The sequence below is a fragment of the Schistocerca americana genome, chromosome 7 (genome assembly GCF_021461395.2).
Source record: "Schistocerca americana isolate TAMUIC-IGC-003095 chromosome 7, iqSchAmer2.1, whole genome shotgun sequence".
NCBI lineage: Eukaryota > Metazoa > Arthropoda > Insecta > Orthoptera > Acrididae > Schistocerca > Schistocerca americana.
The window spans coordinates 520404842-520428206 of record NC_060125.1 but is presented as its reverse complement, the minus strand read 5'-3'; the positions used below and the strand labels follow the sequence as shown (position 1 = coordinate 520428206).

Sequence of the window (23365 nt, the reverse complement as noted above, 5' to 3'; positions counted from 1 at the left end):
ATTGATTCATAGAGTTTCTAACATCCCTACCACAACAAAGCTCAAAAATTAATTATTATTGTAGTGTTGCTCACGCTGCTAAATATTGCATTTTCGGGCAACAACAAAGTTATATTATGTAGCAGGTGTCATTAGACACAGTTAATAAAGTCATTTCTTGAAATAATGGATAAACTAGGCACTCATCTTTTCGTGTTTCCCACGCTGGTCTCGTTGTAAACTCATGGCTCAATCGTCGAAAATCTAGGTAGTGATGATTCCAAGCTCGGATGCAAAGAGGCCTAGGTGTTATTCTGCGATATTCAAAAGTTTTATAGATGTGTTTCAGAAACCATTCTTGAAGATTAAACTTTTGCAAGTTAGGACAATGGTGATGTAAAAAAGTAATCAATACTCCGAATTTAAGTTACACTTCTTTTTTATTACTTTTGTTGCAATATCACGTAACTCTTTCCAAAACATCACTTCACAATATAAAACATACTTGAAAATATCTTCCTCACTGTTAAAGTTCACATTTCATAAACTGACTACAATTTGCGCCTTTTTAACATGACGACCAAAGCTTGACTCTCTAATAACCGCTTACGCGCCCAAAAATCAGAGTTACTAGTACAGCAATGATCATAGTGACAAAAGAAAGAATACACATAAGAATAATATCATTGCAATATATACATATTGATGTATTGAAGTACCTCTACATTAATGAAATCAAATCAGAGTGTTGTCACAGAAATATGTTAACTATTTTACAGAAACACAGTAGAATAATGCTGGTATTGAGAGGTTGAGGTGAGGTGCCGTAATGGTTACGTAATTCAAGTACCATTACAATTGTATGTCCTCCTAAGGATATCGTCCAAAATTCTGTTTAATTGGCGCGTCATATCGTCTAAATCTCGAAATGATTGGAGGACTCTGCACATAACGCTCCAAATGTTCTCAGCTGGGGAGAGAACTGGCGACCTTGCTGGCCAAGGTAGGGTTTGGCAAGCACGAAGACAAGCAGTAGAAACTCCTGTGGGCATGCTGAAATGTAAGCCCAGGATGGCTTGTCATGAAGGACAACAAAATGGGGTGTAGAACACAGTCCACGTACCACTGTGCTGTAAGGATGCTGCAGATGAAAACCAAAAGAAATGAAATTGCACCCCTGACCACTCATCATTGTCAGGTCATATGGCAGGCGACAATCACGTTGGTATCCCATTGCTGTCTGGAGCATCTCCAGTCTGTCTTCAGCCTGGTACCTCATTGACTGGAGCAGAATTGTCTGCAGTCATGAATCCCACTTCGAATTGAGCTCAGATGCCCAGTGAAATATCTGGAATGCATAAACGGTATCAAAGCTCCACTAATAGAAATCAGAAATGAATCCTTCAAAACTGGTTGCTTCTCTGACACTCTGAAGCATGCCAAAATTTTACCAGTTCACAAGAAAGGTGATGTAGAAAACGTTGAGGAGTACAGACCAATAGCCCTATTGTCATGCTTTTCCAAAGTGATAGAAACAATAATGAAAAACAGGCTTTTGAGCTATCTAAGTAAATTGAACCTCCTCTGCAATGACCAGCACAGTTTCAGGCCTGGTAGAGGTACAGAATCTGCAATAGCACAATTTACAAAAACAGTTTTAGAAGCACTAGATGAGAACAGCTATGTAACTGGCCTTTTCCTAGACCTGTCTAAGGCATTTGATACAGTTGACCACCAGAAGCTGTTGCATAAATTAGAGGCACTAGGAATAATTGGAGTGATTCTCAAATGGTTTCATTCTTATCTAGAAAACAGAGTACAGTCAGTAGAGATCACACATGTTTCCAGTGGATCAAAGTACATTGAGAAACATATATCTGATCCACAATATATCAACATTGGGGTCCCTCAAGGAAGTGTACTAGGCCTTGTATTATTTCTGGTGTATATAAATGATTTCCCGCAACATATCGGCCATGGAGAGAAGATATTGTTTGTGGATAACAGTAACACAGTAATCACCAGTAAGACACCAGCACAAATATTGGAAAATTTTACTGAAGTGCTGAGGGATGTTCACAAATGGTCTCAGGAAAACAAAGTAACTCTCAATGTAAAGAAAACAAGTACAATATGCTTTAGAATGAACAGGAAACAGAGTCCCTTAAATTTAAAACTAGATAACATCTCCATAGATGATGTACCTACAACAAAATTCTTAGGGTTGCACGTTGACAGCCAAATGAAGTGGAATGAACATGCTATGAAACTCTCAAAAAAGATATCCACAACATGTTATGCACTTGGAGTCCTTGTATCTGCATGCAGTAGTGAATATTTGAGAACTGTATACTTTAGTTATGTTCATTCAGTAATCAGTTATGGTATTATTTTCTGGGAAAACAGTGCTCAGAATTTACAAACAGTATTTAAAATGCAAAAGAGAGCAGTAAGAATTATAAGAAAAAGCAGTAAGTGGGCCCACTGCAGAGAACTTTTCAAAATGTTGGAAATTCTAACTGTTCCTTGTGAATTTATATTCCAAACCATAGTGCACATCAAGAAAAACATAGAAAATTATAGCACAAATAGCAGTTTTCATAACTATAGTACAAGAACAAGTCACTGTCTTCACCTAGACAGGCAGAAAAAATATAAGACTCAAAATAGCTTCTTGTAAGAAGGTGTAAAACTGTATAATAAACTGCCACAGAAAATAAAAGAAGCTGATAACATGTAACGCTTTAGGAAAAATCTTAAATTGTTTCTGCAGGAACATTGCTTTTACACTATAAGAGAATTCCTTAGTACAAAATGATTACAAATAGCTTGTTTCACAATATTTTGATAAGGAGCAAAAATGATTGTAAATAACTTACATGTCAGAATGTTTAACTACATGTACACAATATTTTGATAAGGAGCAAAAATGATTGTAAATAACTTACATGTCACAATGTTTAACTACATGTAACAACAAACTGTATAAATATATGAATGTATGCAACTGACAACATCCATACATTTTAAAATGTCCACGGATAGCTAAATAAATAAATAAACCCCAGGAAGTGGTGGAATACCAACCTGACTGTCGCCTGCTACACAGCACAATGAGAAATAAAGGTCTGGAGTGCCATTTCATTTCATAACATGACCCTTTTGGTTGCCACCCTTGGCTCCCAGCACAATGGTATATCAACGATATTTTACATCTCGTTTTCTCGCCCTTCATAGCAAGTCATTCTGAGCTTATATTAAAGCAAGATAATGTCTGCCTGCATAAAGCAAGAGTTTCTACTGCTTGTCTTTGTGCTTGCCAAACCCTGCCTTGGCAAGCAAGGTCGCCACATCTCTCCCCAACTGAGAACTTTTGGAGCATTATGGGCAGGGCCCTCCAAGTAACTTTGGATTCTGACAATCTAGCACACCAAATGGACAGAATTTGGAACAATATCCATCGGGAGGACATCCAACAACTCTGTTAATCAATACCGAGCCGAATAACTGCTTGCACAAGGGCCAGAGGTGGACCAACACATTACTGTCTTCCTCAATTTGTAAAAATCTTTTTCTTAAATAAATTGTGCACTTCACCTGACATTGCAATCATTTGTTTGTCTGTACACGTACATTATCACATCTACTGATTTCTGCCACATTTTGATAATTCCTTTGTGGTGTGTGGTTTTAATTTTTTTATAATAACTTGAAAACTGTGTTTTCCAGCGAAATCGTATCCCAGTGCCATGTTTAGCTGCATTAAATTCCCTACAAAAAGGTCATGTTCATTTCTACTGTGAGACTGATAATTTGTGCATAGAAAGCAAGCAAGTATGAAGATCCTGCACATGGTTTTTTTAAGTTGCTGCAGGCTGCATAAAACCTATTGGTAGGCAGCAACTGAATCACCCTATATAGTCTGGGAGCCCATGGCAAAATAAATCTGCAGTTATTTTGTATTATAAGATGTAAAGGAGACTACAGTTATACGTAAAGAAATTACAGTTCATGTGGAACAATACAACTATACATAAATGCCATTTACATTGATGCTCCCATCCCAGTGTGTAGGAGGGAGTGGAGGGCTTTAGTATATAAACTCCTTGATTGCCGATGGATCTATTTTTCCGCAGTATGCTACACTTTTTTGTCACAGGTCGACCTCTGATCTTTCAGAGATCGTTTTAAGGGGACAGAGATATGTAAGACACATGGGGAGGTAGCGGATCTGTAAGCAGTATGTTCCAGGACCTACCATCAATATTTTTGAGGGAACTTGAGGATCTTCTTTATCACATGTTACTTAGCATTATCCTGGAGAAGCACAGTTCCATTTGAGAGCCTGCCTCTGCAATTTTTCTTGCTGGCCTGTTCGAGCCTCAACAACATGTTGCATTACCACACAGTGTTGACTGTTGCACTCCTTGTTAGTCAGTCAATGAGTTGAGGTTCTTCTTTGTTGAAAAAGAAACTGAGCAGCACTTTTCTAACCTTCAGGAGAGAGTGGGTATTTTTTGTATGAGGGGAGCAAGGACTGCACCATGCCATACTCATCCATTTGGAGGCAGGGTCGAAGTGGTGACACCGCATTTCATCATATAGCACCATCTGAACAATGTAATCCATTCCTCGATCCATGTCTTTCAACTGAAGCATGAGGCGAACACCCATTCCCACCGTCTTCTCGTACTTTGAAAGATCTGTGGATACAAAGAAATAGGATAACTGGTCTTTGTGCTGAGTGGGAGGAATCCATTGTGCAACAAACTGCAGAACAACTCTTCAGAAATGAGGAAATTGCCATGAAGCCATACTCTGCTTGTGCAACTCAGAATATCATCATACAATGCTCAGAAACAAATTAACCCACTAGGAACACACACAGTGCTGCTACAGTGAAGGACTCCTTTTCAACTGGGCATTTTAATATGTTAATATTGACAACCTAACAAAAAACAGCCCATTATCAAAGTTTGGATTCTGGGGCATGTGACAGTCATGCTCTTTTATCTGTTAAGAACTTGTAATTGTGCTGATAAAGCATGAAAAAGTTTTACATGTATAAGGTGGTTTCCAGACATTCCATTTTATGACATGTGTGGAAGTGCATGTGGGTCACAAGTCCCAGGATCCAAACTATATGATAATGGGTTTTTTTCTGTTAAGTCATCAATAACAACATACTGAAACAACAATCAGTATAAAATAGTTGCACTTTTATGTTACAGACTCCTGGCCTAACACTCTCTCATTATTTTAAATGTATTACCTTAATTGCATGAATTATGTGAATGCAACAGAAGCAGCTGTGTTATTACAAAGAGCTCAGATGTCAAGTCTTTAGTAAGCAAAGAAGGGAAAACTTAAAGGTGGAAGGAGTACATAACTATCAAGCCAACATTATAGAAAGAGAAGAGGAAATAATGAACACAAAAGTAAAACATTGACACTGGTTCAACCACCATGTATGGGAGATGAGAACTGATTATTTTATAGGTTTTTTTTGGCCTGGTATGTAAATAGCATGTTTTCCAGACTTGAGTTCAATATTATACCTATTCTGCTCAAACTACATGGCCTATAATATAAGTTTTAGTACTGCTGCAGACGCAATATATTTGCCGCAATTACTTAAGAATTTATTTGTTATAATTTATATTTAAGCCCTGATCTTGTTATTTTGTGACAGGTGGTACCATGGTGCCTTGTCCAGAGTGGAGGCTGAGAATGTCCTCAGAGTCCTCCGTGAGGGCTCATACTTGGTGCGCAACAGCGAGTCAGCCAGACACGACTATTCACTGTCACTGAAGTAAGTCTCCTATCAACTACCACTTAAGGAAAAACACATGGTTTTTCTGTGGAGAAACAACATAATAAGTAACACACTGCCACCTAATCAGTGATCTCAATAAACAGTAATGTGTTATCATTTTCAACGTTGTTATTCCAAATTTCTATCAGTACGAATATGCTATGGATGTGCTTTTCATATCTTTGGCCCTTATTCTGCTTTCCTCCTCCTCCCCCCCCCTTTCACACCTCTCCACCCCCCCCCCCCTCCTCCACCAGTCACCTATCTGAAATGCTTACTTGAGATTTATCTTTCCTTATGGACATCAGCCATATGCATTCATTTTCCTCCTGAATGTTTTCTAGCATCCTTCACCAAATTGGATCATGATCTTGTTCTTCACTTTTTTTTTAATCCAGCAAGGGCTTCCCTTGGCCAGTATGCTATCCATTCATGTGATTACATATCCCAACCATCATCCTTTAAATTTCATTACAGCCTCCCACTCAAGTATGTTTCTTGATCCACTTCTTTGTTCTCCTGTCTCTTCGGTTGGCCTAATTCCAATTGTGCATCTCTCCATTGCTCACTGAACAATCCTCAGTCATTGAACTGAAAATAGTTACATTGCATGTTGTAGTGCATGCCAAGGACACCATATTCATTATCTGACCATATAGGGATCACCATTATTTCCCCTTATGCAGTTTGTTGCAATATGAAGTAAAAGTATCATGTCAGCTTCATACTTGATCAGTTATATGCCTGTAAACTGTGAACCTGTTTTTTATTCTGAAATTAATTTATGTTCTTACAAATTAAGCCTCAAGTTCTCAATACAGTCAAAACATAGATGTTATGTCTGTCTTGATCTGTCTGTTTATGAAATTATATGTTTCTCCCTATATCACTTGGAAGTTATCTGCTAGTGTCATGGGAAAAGAATGAAGAAATAAATATTAATAGATGCATCTGTGACAGAAAGTAAAAAATCTACTTGTACAGATAAATATCATATACATTTTTCACTTACAAACATTCATGAATGGACATCAGACAATGGATAACTTCCAAAAACTGAAGTAGTACCAGTACTCCAGACTGTCTTCATGTACATAGACCATTTGCTATTGTGTGGATGCTTTAATATGGGAATTTTACGAAGGGTGTGGTTGAATTACTGTTGCGTAAGGTATTGATAGATGTTGGGCCCATATTATCTTCATCATGACATTCCCAACCTTAGCAAATAATTATGGTAGCCATTACTGAATATATTGTTACTTTTTGCTTTGTGTTGTTCATTGATCATTGTTTCTTTATTTTGAAATGAATCTACTCAAGGTCCATCACAGTGATCAAGTACAACTTCTTCAATCCCAAGAATGATTCACAGTCACTGTCAACCACACACCAGTGTTGCTTTCGTAGGAGCACAAATCTGAATGTAGGCTTCCAGTCCTGTGTGAGGCATGCAGGGCTTGTTCAGCAGCACTACTCCTCTCCTCACAGCAGCCTAAGTCCTCATTTGTTTTTGCTTGTGACTGACTGTCACATGAACATGTCCACACTATAACAGTGTAGCTAACAAAAATAGCAACAACAGAACAACAAAGAGAATATTGAATTGCAGCATATCTATACTATGAAAAAAACTATGAAAGTATGGAAACTGAACTCAAAATAATTCCATAATTTTTCTAGCATTTAGAACAGTTTCTCAGGAAGAGAAGGAATCTGAATCCTTAAACCATAAAGGAATGTAACATTCTTACAGATGATTAATGACCTTATCATACACACAGATGAACACCTCATTAATAGCTGGTTGGTCCGCCTTTTGAACACAATACAGCAGTGATCCTGCATGGCATACATTCAACATGTCCTAGGTACGTTTTCCAGAGGTACGTGGCACCATATGCCATGCAGAGATCATAAAATTTCCATAAACCAGGAGCTGATGATTTGTGGGTGCAGAGTTGGCAACTGATAGCGTTCCAGATATGTGCCATCGGGTTCAGATCAGGCACATTTGGCAGCTGACACATCAACATAAGTTCACTATCACATGCCACAAATGACTGTAGCATGATTCTTCCCTTGTGACATGGACAGTTATCTTCCTTGAAGGTGCTACTGCCATTGAAGAAGACACCAAGCCTGAAGGAATGCAAGTGGTCCATTGTTCATTTAATCTACCGCTGTCACGGTGCCTTTGATTACTACCATAGGTTCCATGGAAACCCAAGTAAACATCCCCCCACATTTTAACACTGCTCCCACCAGTCTTTGTCCATGTTGTGGTGTATGTTTTGAGCAGCCATACATGTGGATTACATTATATCTGTATACAACTAAAAACTTCGTGTAACAAGAAATGTGATTCATCCAGCCAAATAAATAAATAAAAAATAAATAAATGACATGATTCATGATCCAGCCTTCATGCTCCTGTGGCCACTGCTATCATAATTGATGATGTTGTTGGGGCAACATACTGGTCAACAGTGTCCACTGAACAGTGTGCTCTAAAATGCATATGCATGCACCAATATTGCAAACTCTCATCAGATTATCAATAGATCGTTGCAAATCACGTTTTACAGAATGGGCAAGGTTCTGACCTTCACTTTCTGTCAATTGGCTTGGGTATCCAACACCTCATTGCCTACTCATGATTTTACCATCCTTCAGCTACTTTCTGTAGGTCCTCATGACAATATAACATGAAGAGTCAACCAACTTGACTATTTTTGAGATACTCATTCCCAGGGATAGGGCCATAACAATCTGCCCATTGTGAAAGTGGTTTATGCCTGGGATTTCTCATTTGTGGCCCATATTATTGCTAAAATAATTCTCCTGTCATCTCTACTCTACTTAGATGCTTTTTCTTATTGTGTCAAGTGCCCATATTGCTGCCAGGTGACATTCAATCTCACTGTGGGCAGTGGTCATGAAGTTTTGGCTCATCAGTTAATTTTCTTCAAGGGGTAACTGGTTTTTATTTAATTTCTCCTGTTCACTTATGTGATAGAACAACAGCTAATATGGAGATCTTTAGTGTGAGTTATCTAAAGCAAACTAAATAAACTAAATGATAGATAAAGTGTATTCTTGACTGCCCAAAAACAGTCAGAATTAAATCAATAGCTATATTTCTTCCAAAAAGGGGAAAAGCAGTTAAGAGGTTTGGTTTGCTTTAGTTTATTAGTGCCCTTCAAGCGATACTAAAAATATAAAATTAATGCACAGGCAGTGTGTTACAAAAAGACACAATAAAATAATGCATTGGTCTTACACAACATCCATGAATGAATAAATAAATAATTAGTTGACATTCGTGCAGTGCACTTTGGAAAATACATTTATCACATCATTTATAGCTGAAAGGATATGCAAACAAAATATAAAATTTCCAATGAGAACAGCATTATTGAAATGACAGTGAAGAAAAATAAGTGTTTGTTAGCGATTTAGTGATTCAAAATATACTTCCACATTATAAAAACATTTATTCAACAAGTACTTTTTTTTTATTTCTGTCTCAAATTTTCCCTCAACCTAAATTTCCTTGATACATATTGGTAGAGCATTACATAGCTTTATTCCATAATGACTGAGATGTTTTTGAGTGTGTGTGTTTCTTGCTCTTTGTACATGCTGATTCTTAATGATGCATCTATTGTAGTTATGGAAATCTGAATTTATATATAAACTACTGATGTGCATTTTTGTAGACAATACTCTTTTGAATATGCACAAAGATGGCACTGTAAGTATCTTTAACTACATAGATAAGTGCCTGCAAAGTTTATGTGGAGAGCTGTATGTAATATTTGTAATGGGTCTTTCCTGTAATTTAAAAAGTCTCTCAAGCCCCAGAACATTATTCCATATGATACAGTAGAATGGAAATAAGCAAAATACACTAATCTTGCACATTCTGTGCTACAAACTCTCTAGAAATTATTCTCAGAAGAACTGAGTTTTTGGGATAGGTATATGACGTGGTCTCTCCAGCTCAAATTATGATCAATGCACATGTCCAAAAACTTTGTAGACAGTACTGTAATTCTATTGATAAGAAATATTCCACTGATAATCTTGACACTGAGTGCCCATAAGCCCTTCCTCCAACAAATACTCATTTTTAATTTTTTTTTTTATTCCAGGGGTGCCCGTGGATTTATGCACATGCGTATCCAGCAAAACAAAGAATCAGGCAAATTCATCCTCGGTCAGTTCAGCAAACCATTTGACAATATTCCTGAGATGATTCAGCACTACACAGTCAACCAATTACCAATCAGAGGAGCAGAGCATATGTGCTTACTGCATCCAGTGATAGAACAATTGCTCTAGCTACTCTCCAGTCCGCCGTGGATCATACTGCGGCAGGACTTGTGACTTCATCGGATGCTGCTATTGCTGTGTATGAAGAAAGTGGGTATCATTCAGAACACTGAATGTCTTACCTACTAACTCATAAACTGAAGGTGTAAATCAGTTACCTTGACCTGAGGGAAAAGTCATCTTTCAACTGCTGCTGTATGGTCATGTTGAATTAATTCTGGAACCATTATTTCAAAAAGGCTGACAGAAATTCTGGAAGAAAATGGTCAGATTTTTTTGCTTTTTACCCAGATGAGATACCTTCAAGCAACAGACAAAAGAGAAAAGTCTGGATATGTCATTACATGAACAGTGCAGTGATTATAATTTTGACACTAATAATGTTTTATAACTTGTATAGCTTTTTAGTAGATTTAAACCCATTGTGCAATGCCTGTAAAATAGGAGTCCATGTAGATAGTTTTCATGTGGAACATTCCAAGCCAAAGAGTAGCTGTGAAGAATTTTATTATACATACAGATATCTATCGACACAGAACATAAAACAGTAGTTGCTGAACTATATTTCTTAGCTAGAATAGGATGTTTATATTTGTTGTTGCTGTGATCTCATTTTCTGTATGTATGAGGAGAAACAGTGTTTATTTTGAAGATGGGAAGATTATATTTCAATTGTAGTACTATTAAGGCAGTTACGAGAGCCATGTAACCGAGAAATATGGCAGATGCATCTTGATTCTTACGTTGAAGATACTAGAATAATCCTATTGGCAAATTCTGTCTTTCATATTATGTTAACAAATATTTTTTGTGTATCTGAAACTGGTAGTATTCTTGTCTGTTGTCAACATCAGCCATTGGATGTGTGACAAAAAACTGTTCTTACCCCGTTCTGATGAGCTTTGTCTTATTTCCTGCTTCACTCTATATATTTTTGTGTTATGAGAATGTCTTCTCTTAGTAAATTTCCTTACTTTTAGTATATTTAATACCTACATTTATTTGAAAATTCAAAAACTCTTACTTCCTTCTGTAACACAAAAAAAATTAATTTTCCCTTTCTTTTCCTTGCATCCTTTCAGTTTTCATGCTAGAAATTCTATAAAATAAATGAGTTACATGCTTTAATTCATTGAGAGCCCCATTTTATTACAGTGTATGCCCTTCAAAGTATGCTCAGTTCACAGCCATCCGTCCACCAGTCTGTCTTACCGTCCTTTTGTTAATGCAGACAACTGCAAGCTACCAGTGACAGCGAAGTAGTTTGTGACATTTCCAGTGGCCCTGTAATGTAATTGCGAACAGGTCACCTGCCACTTTTACTTCCTCCTACAATGTAATAATATATCTGTAAACTAGGCTACCTATTTAATGAAGTGGGCAAAAGTTTTTATTAAATTCATTCTACTTTTGTATACATACTTGGTACCAAAAGTCCATAATGTCAATGAGACTGAATGAAATTTAGAGCTTCCCCCTCCAAACTTTCACCTCTCAGATTGGGAGACATGTATGTAGAACTTTTTATAAAAACTGTGAAAAATTCTGATTGTTTTTGTTGACTGTTGAACAGCTTCACGTTTGGCAGCAAAAGAAAAATTGATTATAAAAATGTCAATAATTTAAATTACTCATATTACTGTATTATTTTGAAATCAAAGTATTACGCTGATACTGATTATTTTGTGTAGCATCTGTTGCATATGTCTGTGTCTAATACCTACTGTAAACTTTGTCAGTGCATAATGCATAGTTTTGTATACGTTTCACTTGCCAGCCAAAGTACAAACTGAACTATAACTGCAACCTGTGGTAACAAGCCCAATATGAGTAACTGCACAGACATGCAAACTGTAAAGCTGAGTCTCATATTGTAAATGTAGTTACTGTAGGACCAAAACTATAGGGCTTCCATTCAAAACAACTGCTTCTGTTAATAATTTGTGTATTTGATTAAGCTGTCAACATTGTTCAGTGCATCTCACAGAAAGATCTACATACTATACATGAAAAATTGTTGCAAAAATCTGTGAAAATAAAAATGCTTGTTACCTATTCTTGTGGAAAAAGTTGCATTTCACACAGAGAATCAGAAAATCTAGAAGACAGATCTCTGTCAGCTGAATGAAAATCAGGCTTACTTTTACCATCACAATGAAACACAAAAAGAAAGTGTAGAGACATAAGTTAGCTATTAGGTAAGTTATTGTTAGTTTGTTAGAAGAGAACATCATTCTCAGAGTTACCTCAACTACAAGTTCTCCATACTGAAGAGGAGTCAGAAATAACTGAATGAAAGTGCAATATTAGTTTCTTTGTTGATAGACATTTATATTTGTATTGAATGTTGTGTGAAGGAAAATAACTAATACAAAATGAATACAGTTTAGAATATTACACAAGTTACCATTCATAAGACTTAGTAATAACTAACTAAATAAATGACTTGTTAGAAAGAACATTATGACTGAAAATGTCATGCCATGATTTAAGTGAATAAAATGAGTCTGATAACGTTTGAGGAATCAAGACACCTTCTCTGGGTTGATGTCACATTTTCACAATGTAGTAGGATAATAGGCCACTGATGATATGACTGCCTAAAAGGAGTCACAAGAAGTAGTTCCTACAGCATTTTAGCTTTTCATGCCACATGTATCACACATTTCATATCTTAAAATATAACAAATAAAGCTTGTTGAACCCCATTGTTCTCTATAAATAAGCTTTTTGGGCGAAAACATTCAGCACTCCATATTAAATTAATACAAATTTTGGACAATATGCATACAGAATATTCCTGTCTCAGAAGGAAGCTTTCTTTGTGCCGCATTTTTTGAAAACCTTGACAACTTAGTTATTTCTATTCCAGGTGCACTGCTCTAATTAAATTCTCAAAATGTGCAGCAAAATCAGAATGGAAGAGCAGTATAAAATTAAAGGCAACAATCATGCAGCAAATTATATATCAAAAATAATTTTAAGATAATTCTTACAATTATTCAGCTGTATTAATATGACAAATGATGAGTACTGAATTGAATTGACTAGATAAATACACGAATAATAAGTTCTGACTGTGTTTTTGGCATAAAGTCTTCCTATCTTTTTCTCACCATGAATTTCCGTTGAATGTGCACAGATATGATTTCAAACAATTACTTGTGTAATGTAGCTTTTACATTATATATAATATATGTTATTTGCTGCAACATAGTGTCAAAATTGAATACTTCGCACCCACGGCTGACATACAAATGATAATGTGGACATGTATGTGAGAGACAGAAATCTTCTAAAAAGAGTGTAAGCCATTTACATGTGTTATTTTACTGGGAGATACAGGAGGACCAAAGTTCTTTACATCATATTAATTGAGAAGAGACTGGCTGGGACAACAGCCTATATTTTTCCACCTTTGCATATTAATATTTTCTTTCAATTGAAACAGTAATCTGATTAACAGAAAGACAGCATCATTATCTAACTTGCTTCCACCACCACATACTTTCCTCCATTTATTTAAGAAAAGAAAGATTAGAAGAAAGCCCCATTTATCATACATTGATACAATTTTGATTTAAATGCATATTCAGTGATATTACTAGATATTTCTCAGTTGGAATGTGAGAGACAAGTGAGTATTCCATCATATTCTATCAAATGCTGTGCATCATACAACATAGCTTCACCCCAGATGCATCAATTTTCTGTTGTTTTTCTTGTCCTTTACCCCTGTTTTCCTCTTGGCTGGTTTTCACGTAAGCCAGAATTGTTATAAATAGGATAGTAACTTCTATTTGACAAGAATGCTTAACTAAAATGATTTGATGATGTGATGATGATACTGTTATTCACCAGGATCAGTAATAAAATTAACAAATATTTAACACATGACAATTGGTATAGAATCTGAATAATGCTGCATGTGATTAGAAGTGTCACTCAATAACAAAAATTCAATTTATCATTGCAGACATCAACACACTTAATCTCTTTACTTCATTCCATTGTAGTGCTGATTTCAGACAAATTTCATCACACTTTCCTAAATAAACTTAATAGTACCTCTACTTTATTTTGATGGCTTATAAATAACATGGTGTGTAAATTCTTACAAAGTGATAACAACCGTATACTCCATTTATTGAGAAATGGAACACAGAAAATTTACTTCGTATCTCCAAAGAAACAGTGACTCACACAAATGTTACTGCATTGTGGAAAAAGGCTAAGCTTATTGTGCATGTGAGCATAAGGCTGTCAAATTCAAGGGGGTTTTCTTTCATGCATAAATTTAATGTTTCAGATAAGAAAAATGTTAACTTACAAACATCTACCCTCAGCAGCTGTAAGGAGACTAGCTTACTCAAACTAACTTCAGTAGCAATGATCAGATTCATTTGTGTGTCTGCTTTTCAGATCCACGCCAGAGAAAGACTAATCTTGGTGTACTAAACCAACTAGGATTTTAAATGGTGAATCTGTAGATTTCTTGAACAGAGCTCTTTCTGTCTGTCATTGTTATTAGGAATCTGAAAATAGGATACCAATACTGTAATGAGTTGTCTCCAAAAATATTAGTGTGTGTCTGATAAATAATTGCAGTCATTTTTCAATCATTAAAAAAATTGACCTGCAGCATCTTTGAAACTATTATGCAACTTGATACAAACAAAAATGGAAACTAATGTCCAGTTTAAAACTGTGTGCTACATTTTGTGTGACTAATAAACTTGAAATTCAAAACAATTCAAAATTAAATTATTTACCACTGTATTTTTATTATCTTATGTTCTCAAAATTACATTAGCACAATCAGATAAATTTATGATGATGAGCTAAATAATACTACCTGCTGATACATTTTTAACATTAGATGTGCATAACTGGTGCTGTTTCATTGTGTCTAAGTGTATTTTTTAAATACTACAATGATATTTATGTTCTTCCTGATCTTGAGTGCCAAATATTTCCAAGAAATTTTTTGAAATAGTATGCTTTGAAGAAATTTAAATACATGTGACAGATATACTGCATATGTTGAACACGAATTACTGTTCTTCAGTTTTGAGGTTCATGTTTACATTATTTTATATATGTGAATCTTTACTACAGTAGTCAAATAGTAGCATTTAATACAAAGACCTAGTTTACACAATCAAAATAACAGTAAAAATTAGTATTGGATAATGTAATTCCTAGCTTCAGTATGGAATCTGTTTAATGTATAAAATTAATGACTGAAGAATTTTTGAAATGCTATGCTGTGAAATAACAGAATTTGGTTTGATTCAGAAAAAATGCTCATCATCGTGAATACTTATGTAGCTGCCCAACAATTGTCTGAATTTCATCACACAAATTGCCAGCTCCAAACTTGTGAGTCAGTATTTCACTGTAATTCCTGTTATGTTTAATAACTTAGCATGTTATATTAAGCAGAAACAAGTTATCAAGTTACCTGGATTACTTGTTCAATCTATGTCTGAGAAGATATTTTCATTATATTGGTGTTGATATGACTGGTGCTTCCATTGCTTTGTAACTGGCTGCACAATAGGAACTCTAAAGTGGCCAGATCCAATAAAAACAGTGGCTACAGGCATAGTTATGCACATCCATTACTGAAATATCCCATGTAATGTAAAAAGCATTGTTAAATAAAACAGGTATTCTGCACTGAAGTTAGGTAAGAATGGCACTGCAACTTAAGACTTGGAACTAATATCTTCTGTCATCACTGCTCATGTAAAAACGAAAGTGCAATAGATTAAATTTTATTTTGTTATGTAAGTGGTTGTGATAATTTTGACAGGAAGATGCCATTTATATCTTGTCAATATGTGCAATATTAGATTTAGACACAGTTGTGTTTACTACATGTTTAGTTACTATATGTACGTATATTATAAAACTTTTACAGGGTTGTTTTCTTATTATTGGAAGATTACTGTATTGTTATGTTTAACTATCATTCAGTGCATTCTGTAATTCAGAAACTGTGTACCTTCTCGTCCTCATGGACAGAGCATTCTGTAAAAAAAATGACAGAAGACAGAGAGACACAGGATGTATTTTAGCATATTCTTGTGATTTTTCATATACCTGAATATAAGAGATTAACAATAAACATCAACTGTGTTTTAGTTTCTTTCTCAATTTAAGAAAGCTAACATTCTTCTACTTTCCAACTGTGGCATATGCTGCTGGGTCATACTTACTAAATAGCGCAAGAGTGACTGAAAGACACATAAAAACAGTATTTTTTTCATGTCTATAATTTTCTACATGCATGGGAATCAAACCCAGTACCTCATCCTTTGTGAGCAATGCTCTTACCAAGTCAGCTACCCAAGCATGAATTATGATCCACTCTCGCAGTTTCATTCCTATCAATATCCCTCTCCTATTTTTAAAAACTTCACTGAAGGTCTTATCCCCAGGAGTTATTGTCAAGCAAGCCATGCTGAAGAGGTAAGATTTAAAACTGAAATAAATAATCAGATCATAAAACAAGTCCACTCTGTCAAGTGCTTACTGTAGCTAAGACATCACATGTGCATCAAACAAATAGAGAAGAAACTGAATGCTTTCAATTATTTTTGCATACTACTGAGAAGAAAAATCAAAAAGAAATCCTACTGAAGTTCTGTACAGTAACTGTAGCACCTGATTTTTCTGTGGGGCTGAGAACTGTATGGAATTTATGTATAGAAAAAGAAATTTATGGATAGATAAAGAAACAAATAGTGATAAATCACAAATAATTTGAGATTTAGAATCAAACAATGGAAATGCCAGGCAGTACAAATGGAGTGTATTCCTATTTTTCTGATGAAGGCTGTGGCCAAAAGCAGTTTAACTCTGTATCAAGTATCAGGCCAAGAAATTTGGTCGAGTATTCTTTTTTAATGTATTCATCACCCATCAAATTTTAGTTTTCATGAGTTTTTTGCCTCCCAAGATCAAATTCAATACAGACAGAATTATTTGTGTTTAATTTTAGTTTGTTTTCATTAAAATACTGCAGAATTATGACTGCTTCAGTAATGGATTCCACTTCCCTTAATTGTGCCTATCTGCAGTTTAATGTGTCGTCTTTATGGTAAGTAACAGTCTGTCTTTTACTACAGTACCTTACCTACTAGAGTTACTTATCATTGCCTGGAATTATTATCTACACAACTTTTTCTAAATTTAGTTGAGATAACAATGTTACATGTATGGACTATACATAAAAACAATTTGCTATTGCAATACATAGATTAAAGAATTTACAGTTTGTGACACAGTCTTCAGATCTCAGATTCAAATATTTATAGTTTGTGACACAGTCTAAGATCTGAGATTCATATATTTTTAGATAGGTGGTCTTCCATCATATGAGTGTACTAAATCTAGAATCTCATCTATTGAATACTCAGGATTGTTTAAGAGCCATAATTTTAATTTCTTTTTTAGCTTTGTAATGGGCAATTTGGAGATATTAGGATGGAACCAATTCTGTAGTTTTATGTCTGCATAGTGAGGGCTTTTCTCATAAAGTGTTGTCCTATGAGAGATGTTGTGGGGCCTCTCTCAGCCTCTAGTGTTGTGATCGTGTATTTCTTTATTAAGTGTTTTGTTACTGTTTACTGCCATAATGATTAACTTAAGTACATACAGGTTATGAACAGTTAGTATGAGGGCATTTAGAAAAGTAAAGATACAATGGCTTGCAGTCCGTAAATAGAACATTTATTTAGAAAATGTCAGTTGCATCTTATTAACTGGATTATTTGTTATTTTTCAACATAATCACCCCCATTATCCAAAATTTGTTAAGTTGGTGCACAAGCTTTTGTATCCCACAGTCATAGAAGGTTGCCGCCTGTTGTCGGAACCACATTTCAACTTCATCTTTGATCTCTTCATTGTTGTGGAATGATTTTCCACCAAGATGTGACTTCAGGTAACAGAAGACACAGAAGTCGGTGGGTGCAAGGTCCGGGCTGTATGGTGGATGGTCCAATACGTCCCATTTGAATTGTTTGAGTAGTGCTTTGGTTACGAGCGCTGTGTGAGGCCAAGCATTGTCATGAAGCAAGTGGACTCCACTTGTCAGCATTCCCCTGGGTTTGTTTTGAATTGCCCTTCGAAGACGTTTCAAAGTCTGGCAATATGCAGCAGCATTAATTGTCGTTCCAGGAGGCATAAATTCCAACAGAAGAGTGCTTTGTCTGTCCCAAAAAACAGAAGCCATGATTTTCCTCGCTGAAATCGATGTTTTGCATTTCTTGGATTTTGATGAATTTGAATGGCACCATTGCATTGATTGTTACTTGGATTCAGGTGTATGGTGATAAACCCATGTCTCGTCACCTGTCACAATGTGATCAAGGAACTCATCATCTGCTTCAGCATAGCATGTGAGGAAGTCGAGTGCAAAGCCCATCCTTTTCTTTTTGTGTTCTTCCGTTAACAGCTTTGGAACCCAGCACGCACACAATTTCCTGTACCCTAACTTGACAGTCACAACATCATAAAGAGTTGTCATTGACACGTCCGGTATGATCTGATGGAATTTGTTCAATGTGAGACGTCTATTTGCACAAATTGCTTCCTCCATTCTCTGAAGAAGGGCATCAGAGATCACAGATGGCCGACCTGTTCTTTGTTCGTCATGAACATCGGTCCTACCTTCAGAGAAATGATGACACCATTTCGTTACATTTTGTCGATTCATAATGTTCCCATAAACAAAAACAATTTCTTTGTGAATATCTGCTGGTCGCTGACCTTTTGATGAAGAAAACGTACGATGGAGCATACTTCACATTTGGCGGGATTCTGAATCAGCGCAGCCATTTTAAACACGACCTACTCCAACCAGAAGCAACGTTCAATTGCCGAACGACTGCGAGGAGGAAGCTAACGGTACAAGGTTAGCACCAGTGTTGCCAACTTGCTCACCAAAACTCTTCTGTTCCTCTGGCATATGGTGTACCTTTACTTTCCGAAATACCCTAGTATTTTAAATTCTTTAAACAAATATCTGCAGGACTCCCTGGCACATTTTTTCCCATAATTCTAAGTGCCTTCTCTTGTAGGATAAGCACACTTTTCATATTACCTTTACTACTGGATCCCCAAACCTCTATCCCATAGATTACATGAGATTCAAATAGTGCAAAATATATTTGCCTCAGAGTGGTAATGTTACAAAAAGGTGTCAGTTTTCTTAGGGCATATATGGTCGCAGATAGCTTTTTGCATGCACATGATCAGACCAGTTTAACTCTGAATTAAGTGTCAGGCCAAGAAATTTGATCGAGCATTCTTTTTTAATGTATTCATCACCCATTAAAATTTGGTTTTCATGAGTTTTTTGCCTCCCAAGATCAAATTCAATATAGACAGACTCATTTGTGTTTAATTTTAGTTTGTTTTTATTAAAATACTGCAGAATTATGCCTGCTGCAGTGTTGGATTCCACTTCGAGCTGCGAATAGCTTGGATTGTGGCATATTAATGTTATATCATCTGCATACAAGATAATCAATAACATAAATAATAAAGACAAGAAGTGGTCCTGGCTGTGCCTCGAATGCCATAGTTCCACAGTTTGTCCAGCAATATGTTCATAACAACACAGTCAAATGCTTTTTGTAAGTCTACAAAAATGCCACATACATGTTCTGTATTATCTATTACTTGAGTGACATCTTCAATTAAGTTGGATGCTGCTGTAATGGTGGATGTTCCCACTGACAAACCCCCACTGCTCCTTAGAAATCACATTTTTGCTTACCAGGAAGTTCCAGATTCTTATGTATATAACTTTCTCAAAGATTTTGGATATTATTGGAAGAACGGATATGGGTTCAAAGTTTTCTACTAGGTTTCTGTTTCCTTTTTAAAAAATAGGCACAACTTTATCAATTTTCAACTCATCTGGAAATAGACCATCTTTCATATGAAAGATGTTAATTGCTGATGAAGGTGATGCAATTTTATGTTTCTTAAGAGTGTCCAGACTAAGTCCATCATATCCTTCTGCATGGGAATTCTTCAAGTTACTCACTATTTTAATTATTTCTTGTTTACTTGTTGGTGTCAAAAATATACTTCCTGACACTGGTGTTCCTCTGAATTTGTATTTGTGATTTGTAAGCCAACTGTTTATGCTGGAGCCAACAGAAGCAAAGTAATTGTTAAATAGATCTGCTACCTTATTCTGATGTTTCTATTGTGCCATTTACCAGCAAGTGATTTTCAGTTGTATGTTTCCCAGATTTAGCTATTTCTCTATTTACTAGTGACAATGATGTTTTGAAAATATTATTTGTGTTTTGAATGACACTTCCAAAATGTTTCTGTTTTTCAGAAATTAGGAGTGTCTATATAGTATTTCTGATACTTTTTTAATTCTTCTTTTAATTTTTTATTGCTCAAGTCATTTAACAAAGCATATTCGTAGCATCTTAGTTTTTCTCTAGCCTCAATGACTGAACTTGATATCCAGTTTCAGGTTACAGCATGCGACTGAATTCTCTTTTTTATTAATGGGTAGGCTTCATTGAGAATGTAGTATAGTTCACTTGAGAGTTTGCCATAACTGTAAAGTGTTATTAGAATACTGTTCCAATCCACATTCCTTAGCATGTTATTCAAATGAGTTCTAATTTGGTCTATATTCTTCCTAATATATCTGTAGCAACTGTGTGTAGGAACCTTTTTCATGTTCACATCTAGTTCTGCTGTGTGGTGGTCTGACAAAGCGCTTATAATAACAGAAGATGTCAGATCATAAACGTGAATACCAGTGATTATGTTATCTATTGCAGACTGGAATGTTTCAGTCTCCCTGGTTGCAGTGTTTATTGGGTATCTTTCAATATATTCAAGCAGAGTATACTTGAATAGTCTAGTGTGTAACTTACCTGCTAATACATTTATGTTGAAATCTCCTATAATTACTAACTTATTCAGGTGTGATATTAAAGCATTCTCTATCATATCACAAAACTATGTAAAGAGAACTTCGAAGTTTCCACCTGATGGTCTATATAAACATATAACACAAATTTCATCATTTGGTATTTTTATACATGCTGTACATAATTCAATTGTCCCTTATAATGAATATTTACTTACATTTACAGAATTAAAATCACACCCCCTCCTCTGATAGAAGATCTGCAAAACTTACTGGCTAGTACCATGTTCAGAGGTTACAAAAGTTCTAATTTGGCATCATATAACCAGTGTTTACTAATAGCAAGCACATCAGGCATAGTTTCATTTACAAACACATCTAATTGTTCATATTTATTGCTCAAACCCTGTACATTCTGGTGGATTATTTTAAAGTTGTAAATACCGTGTTGTAGATTTCTCTGCTTTTTCAACTTAAATAAGATCATATCTCTGTTTCTCTTGTGGGCTTCCTCCTCTTTCTGGTTTCCACTAAAAGCTCATTTAGATGGGATGGAGGCACTGGCTTCTGTCTACTGTCTGAAGTTTTTTTAGTTGACAATACTGGTTCTGCCAATATTGGAGTTGATTCTGCTGCTGTTGTGGACAGTTCTGCTGTTGCTATTGATGGTTCTATGGTTCTGTTGCTCTTGCTGTTTGTCCATTTTTCTGCTGGTATTAGGGCTGGCTCTGCAGTTGATGGAGCTGTTATTGCATTTGTTGTTGTTACTCTAAATGTTCTTAATGTTTTTACTACTGTCAGTAGCAAATATCACCATTGCCTTGAATGTCACAGACAACTTGTTTGTAGGTCAAAAATAGTATTGCACCAAGCACCAAAGTTTGTGGGATATAATGTTTAAAGTTCCACATTCTGAATGTAGTCTTATTCCTGTAGTATCACTTGTTACTACAGCCCTTTTTCTATTGTTTGTTAATATAAGGTGATTCTGAAAGGGTCTTACAATTTTACTTACATCCAGAATTTTATCAAGAAGACTTCTACAGGTATGCAGGTATCATATTACAGAAAAATACTGCAAGTTTCATCCCATAAATTCACTGTTAACAAATATACATGGATTTGTTGCCTGTATGTATGACAGTCATTGGTGGGTTGCATATGTCTTACAAACATGTGAAGAAACAGATGAAGTAAAGGTCAACTTCTTGCATCCACATGGACCATCTCCATCATTTGTGTTTCCTGCCAAACCAGACACTTGTGTCATCAGAAAATGAGACATTATCACAAGAGTGGATCCAGTGACACCAATTGCAAGGACGTACAATCTCCCTGCATCAGATCTGGCGATCATTAACAATTTAGTTGGAGAATTGTGAGGGGAGATCTAATAACTTTTCATTGCCTTTTCGTTACAACTGTAATGTAAATAATTCATAATACCATTATAATAATGTAAACCATATTTTTGTACAATATTACCTTCTTCATTTTGGTAGTGTACTGATACTGACAAAATACTTTTTTGTGCATGATGCCTTTGGAGTGTCATCTTGATATTTACCATATTTGTATTAACATACTGGAGCAATTAAACATCTTTTTTCAAAAAATTGAAGATGGGGTGTTTCGAGATATTGGAGGTCAAAGGTCAAGGTCAATTACCTTTAGTATGAAAATTCTCAGAAACCTGCCATGTGGCATATCAATGTAAAGATCTATTCATTAGCTTTCCAATGGTGCCATTTTCATTGCTGTAACTGAATTAGAACCAGAATTATAGTCATTTATGTTGTGATATACACATGTAAATTTAGCACAAATTCCAAACTTTCCAGACCTGTAAATTTCTTCATAGTTGTAACACACACCTGCAAATTGGTATTTTTCCACCTCTTATCTGGGTCTTTGAATGCACCAAATTTGAAAGAAATCAGAGAGGGTCAGGTTGAAAGGCGCATTGAATTGACATGGAATGACCCGCAGTTATCTGCCCCTCATGTTGCCTGGATTGGTATCATCTGCCAAGCCAATTTCACACTGCAACAAAATGTCATACCCCACCTCAAAAAGCTGTCCCACCTTCTCCTAAACTATCTGAACAGTGGTGTTTCCCTTCTTGTCTCTCTGCAGCTCCCTAAATTCTTGTCAGACCCTATGCTCCTTCTGCACCCATCTTCCTACCTGCCCTGTGCACCCTCCTATCACCACCTATAACAGCCCTGTAACGTCATATATCGGCTGTTATGTAAACACTGTTCGGCCTTCTACATCAGCATGACTACCACCAAATTATTAATTGGGATGAA

The 23365-nt window shown here is 35.8% G+C and overlaps 1 protein-coding gene across 1 annotated transcript in view; it reads left to right on the top strand.

Moving 5' to 3' along the window:
* Positions 1–16258, top strand: part of LOC124623059 (SH2 domain-containing adapter protein B) — a 140367-nt gene extending 124109 nt beyond the window's left edge. Inside the window, exons 13-14 of the mRNA XM_047148852.1 lie at positions 5672–5791; positions 9952–16258. Of these exons, the coding sequence (XP_047004808.1) occupies positions 5672–5791; positions 9952–10141 (310 nt within the window). The 3' untranslated portion in view covers positions 10142–16258. The remainder of the gene's footprint in view (positions 1–5671; positions 5792–9951) is intronic.
* Positions 16259–23365: the final 7107 nt, after the last annotated feature.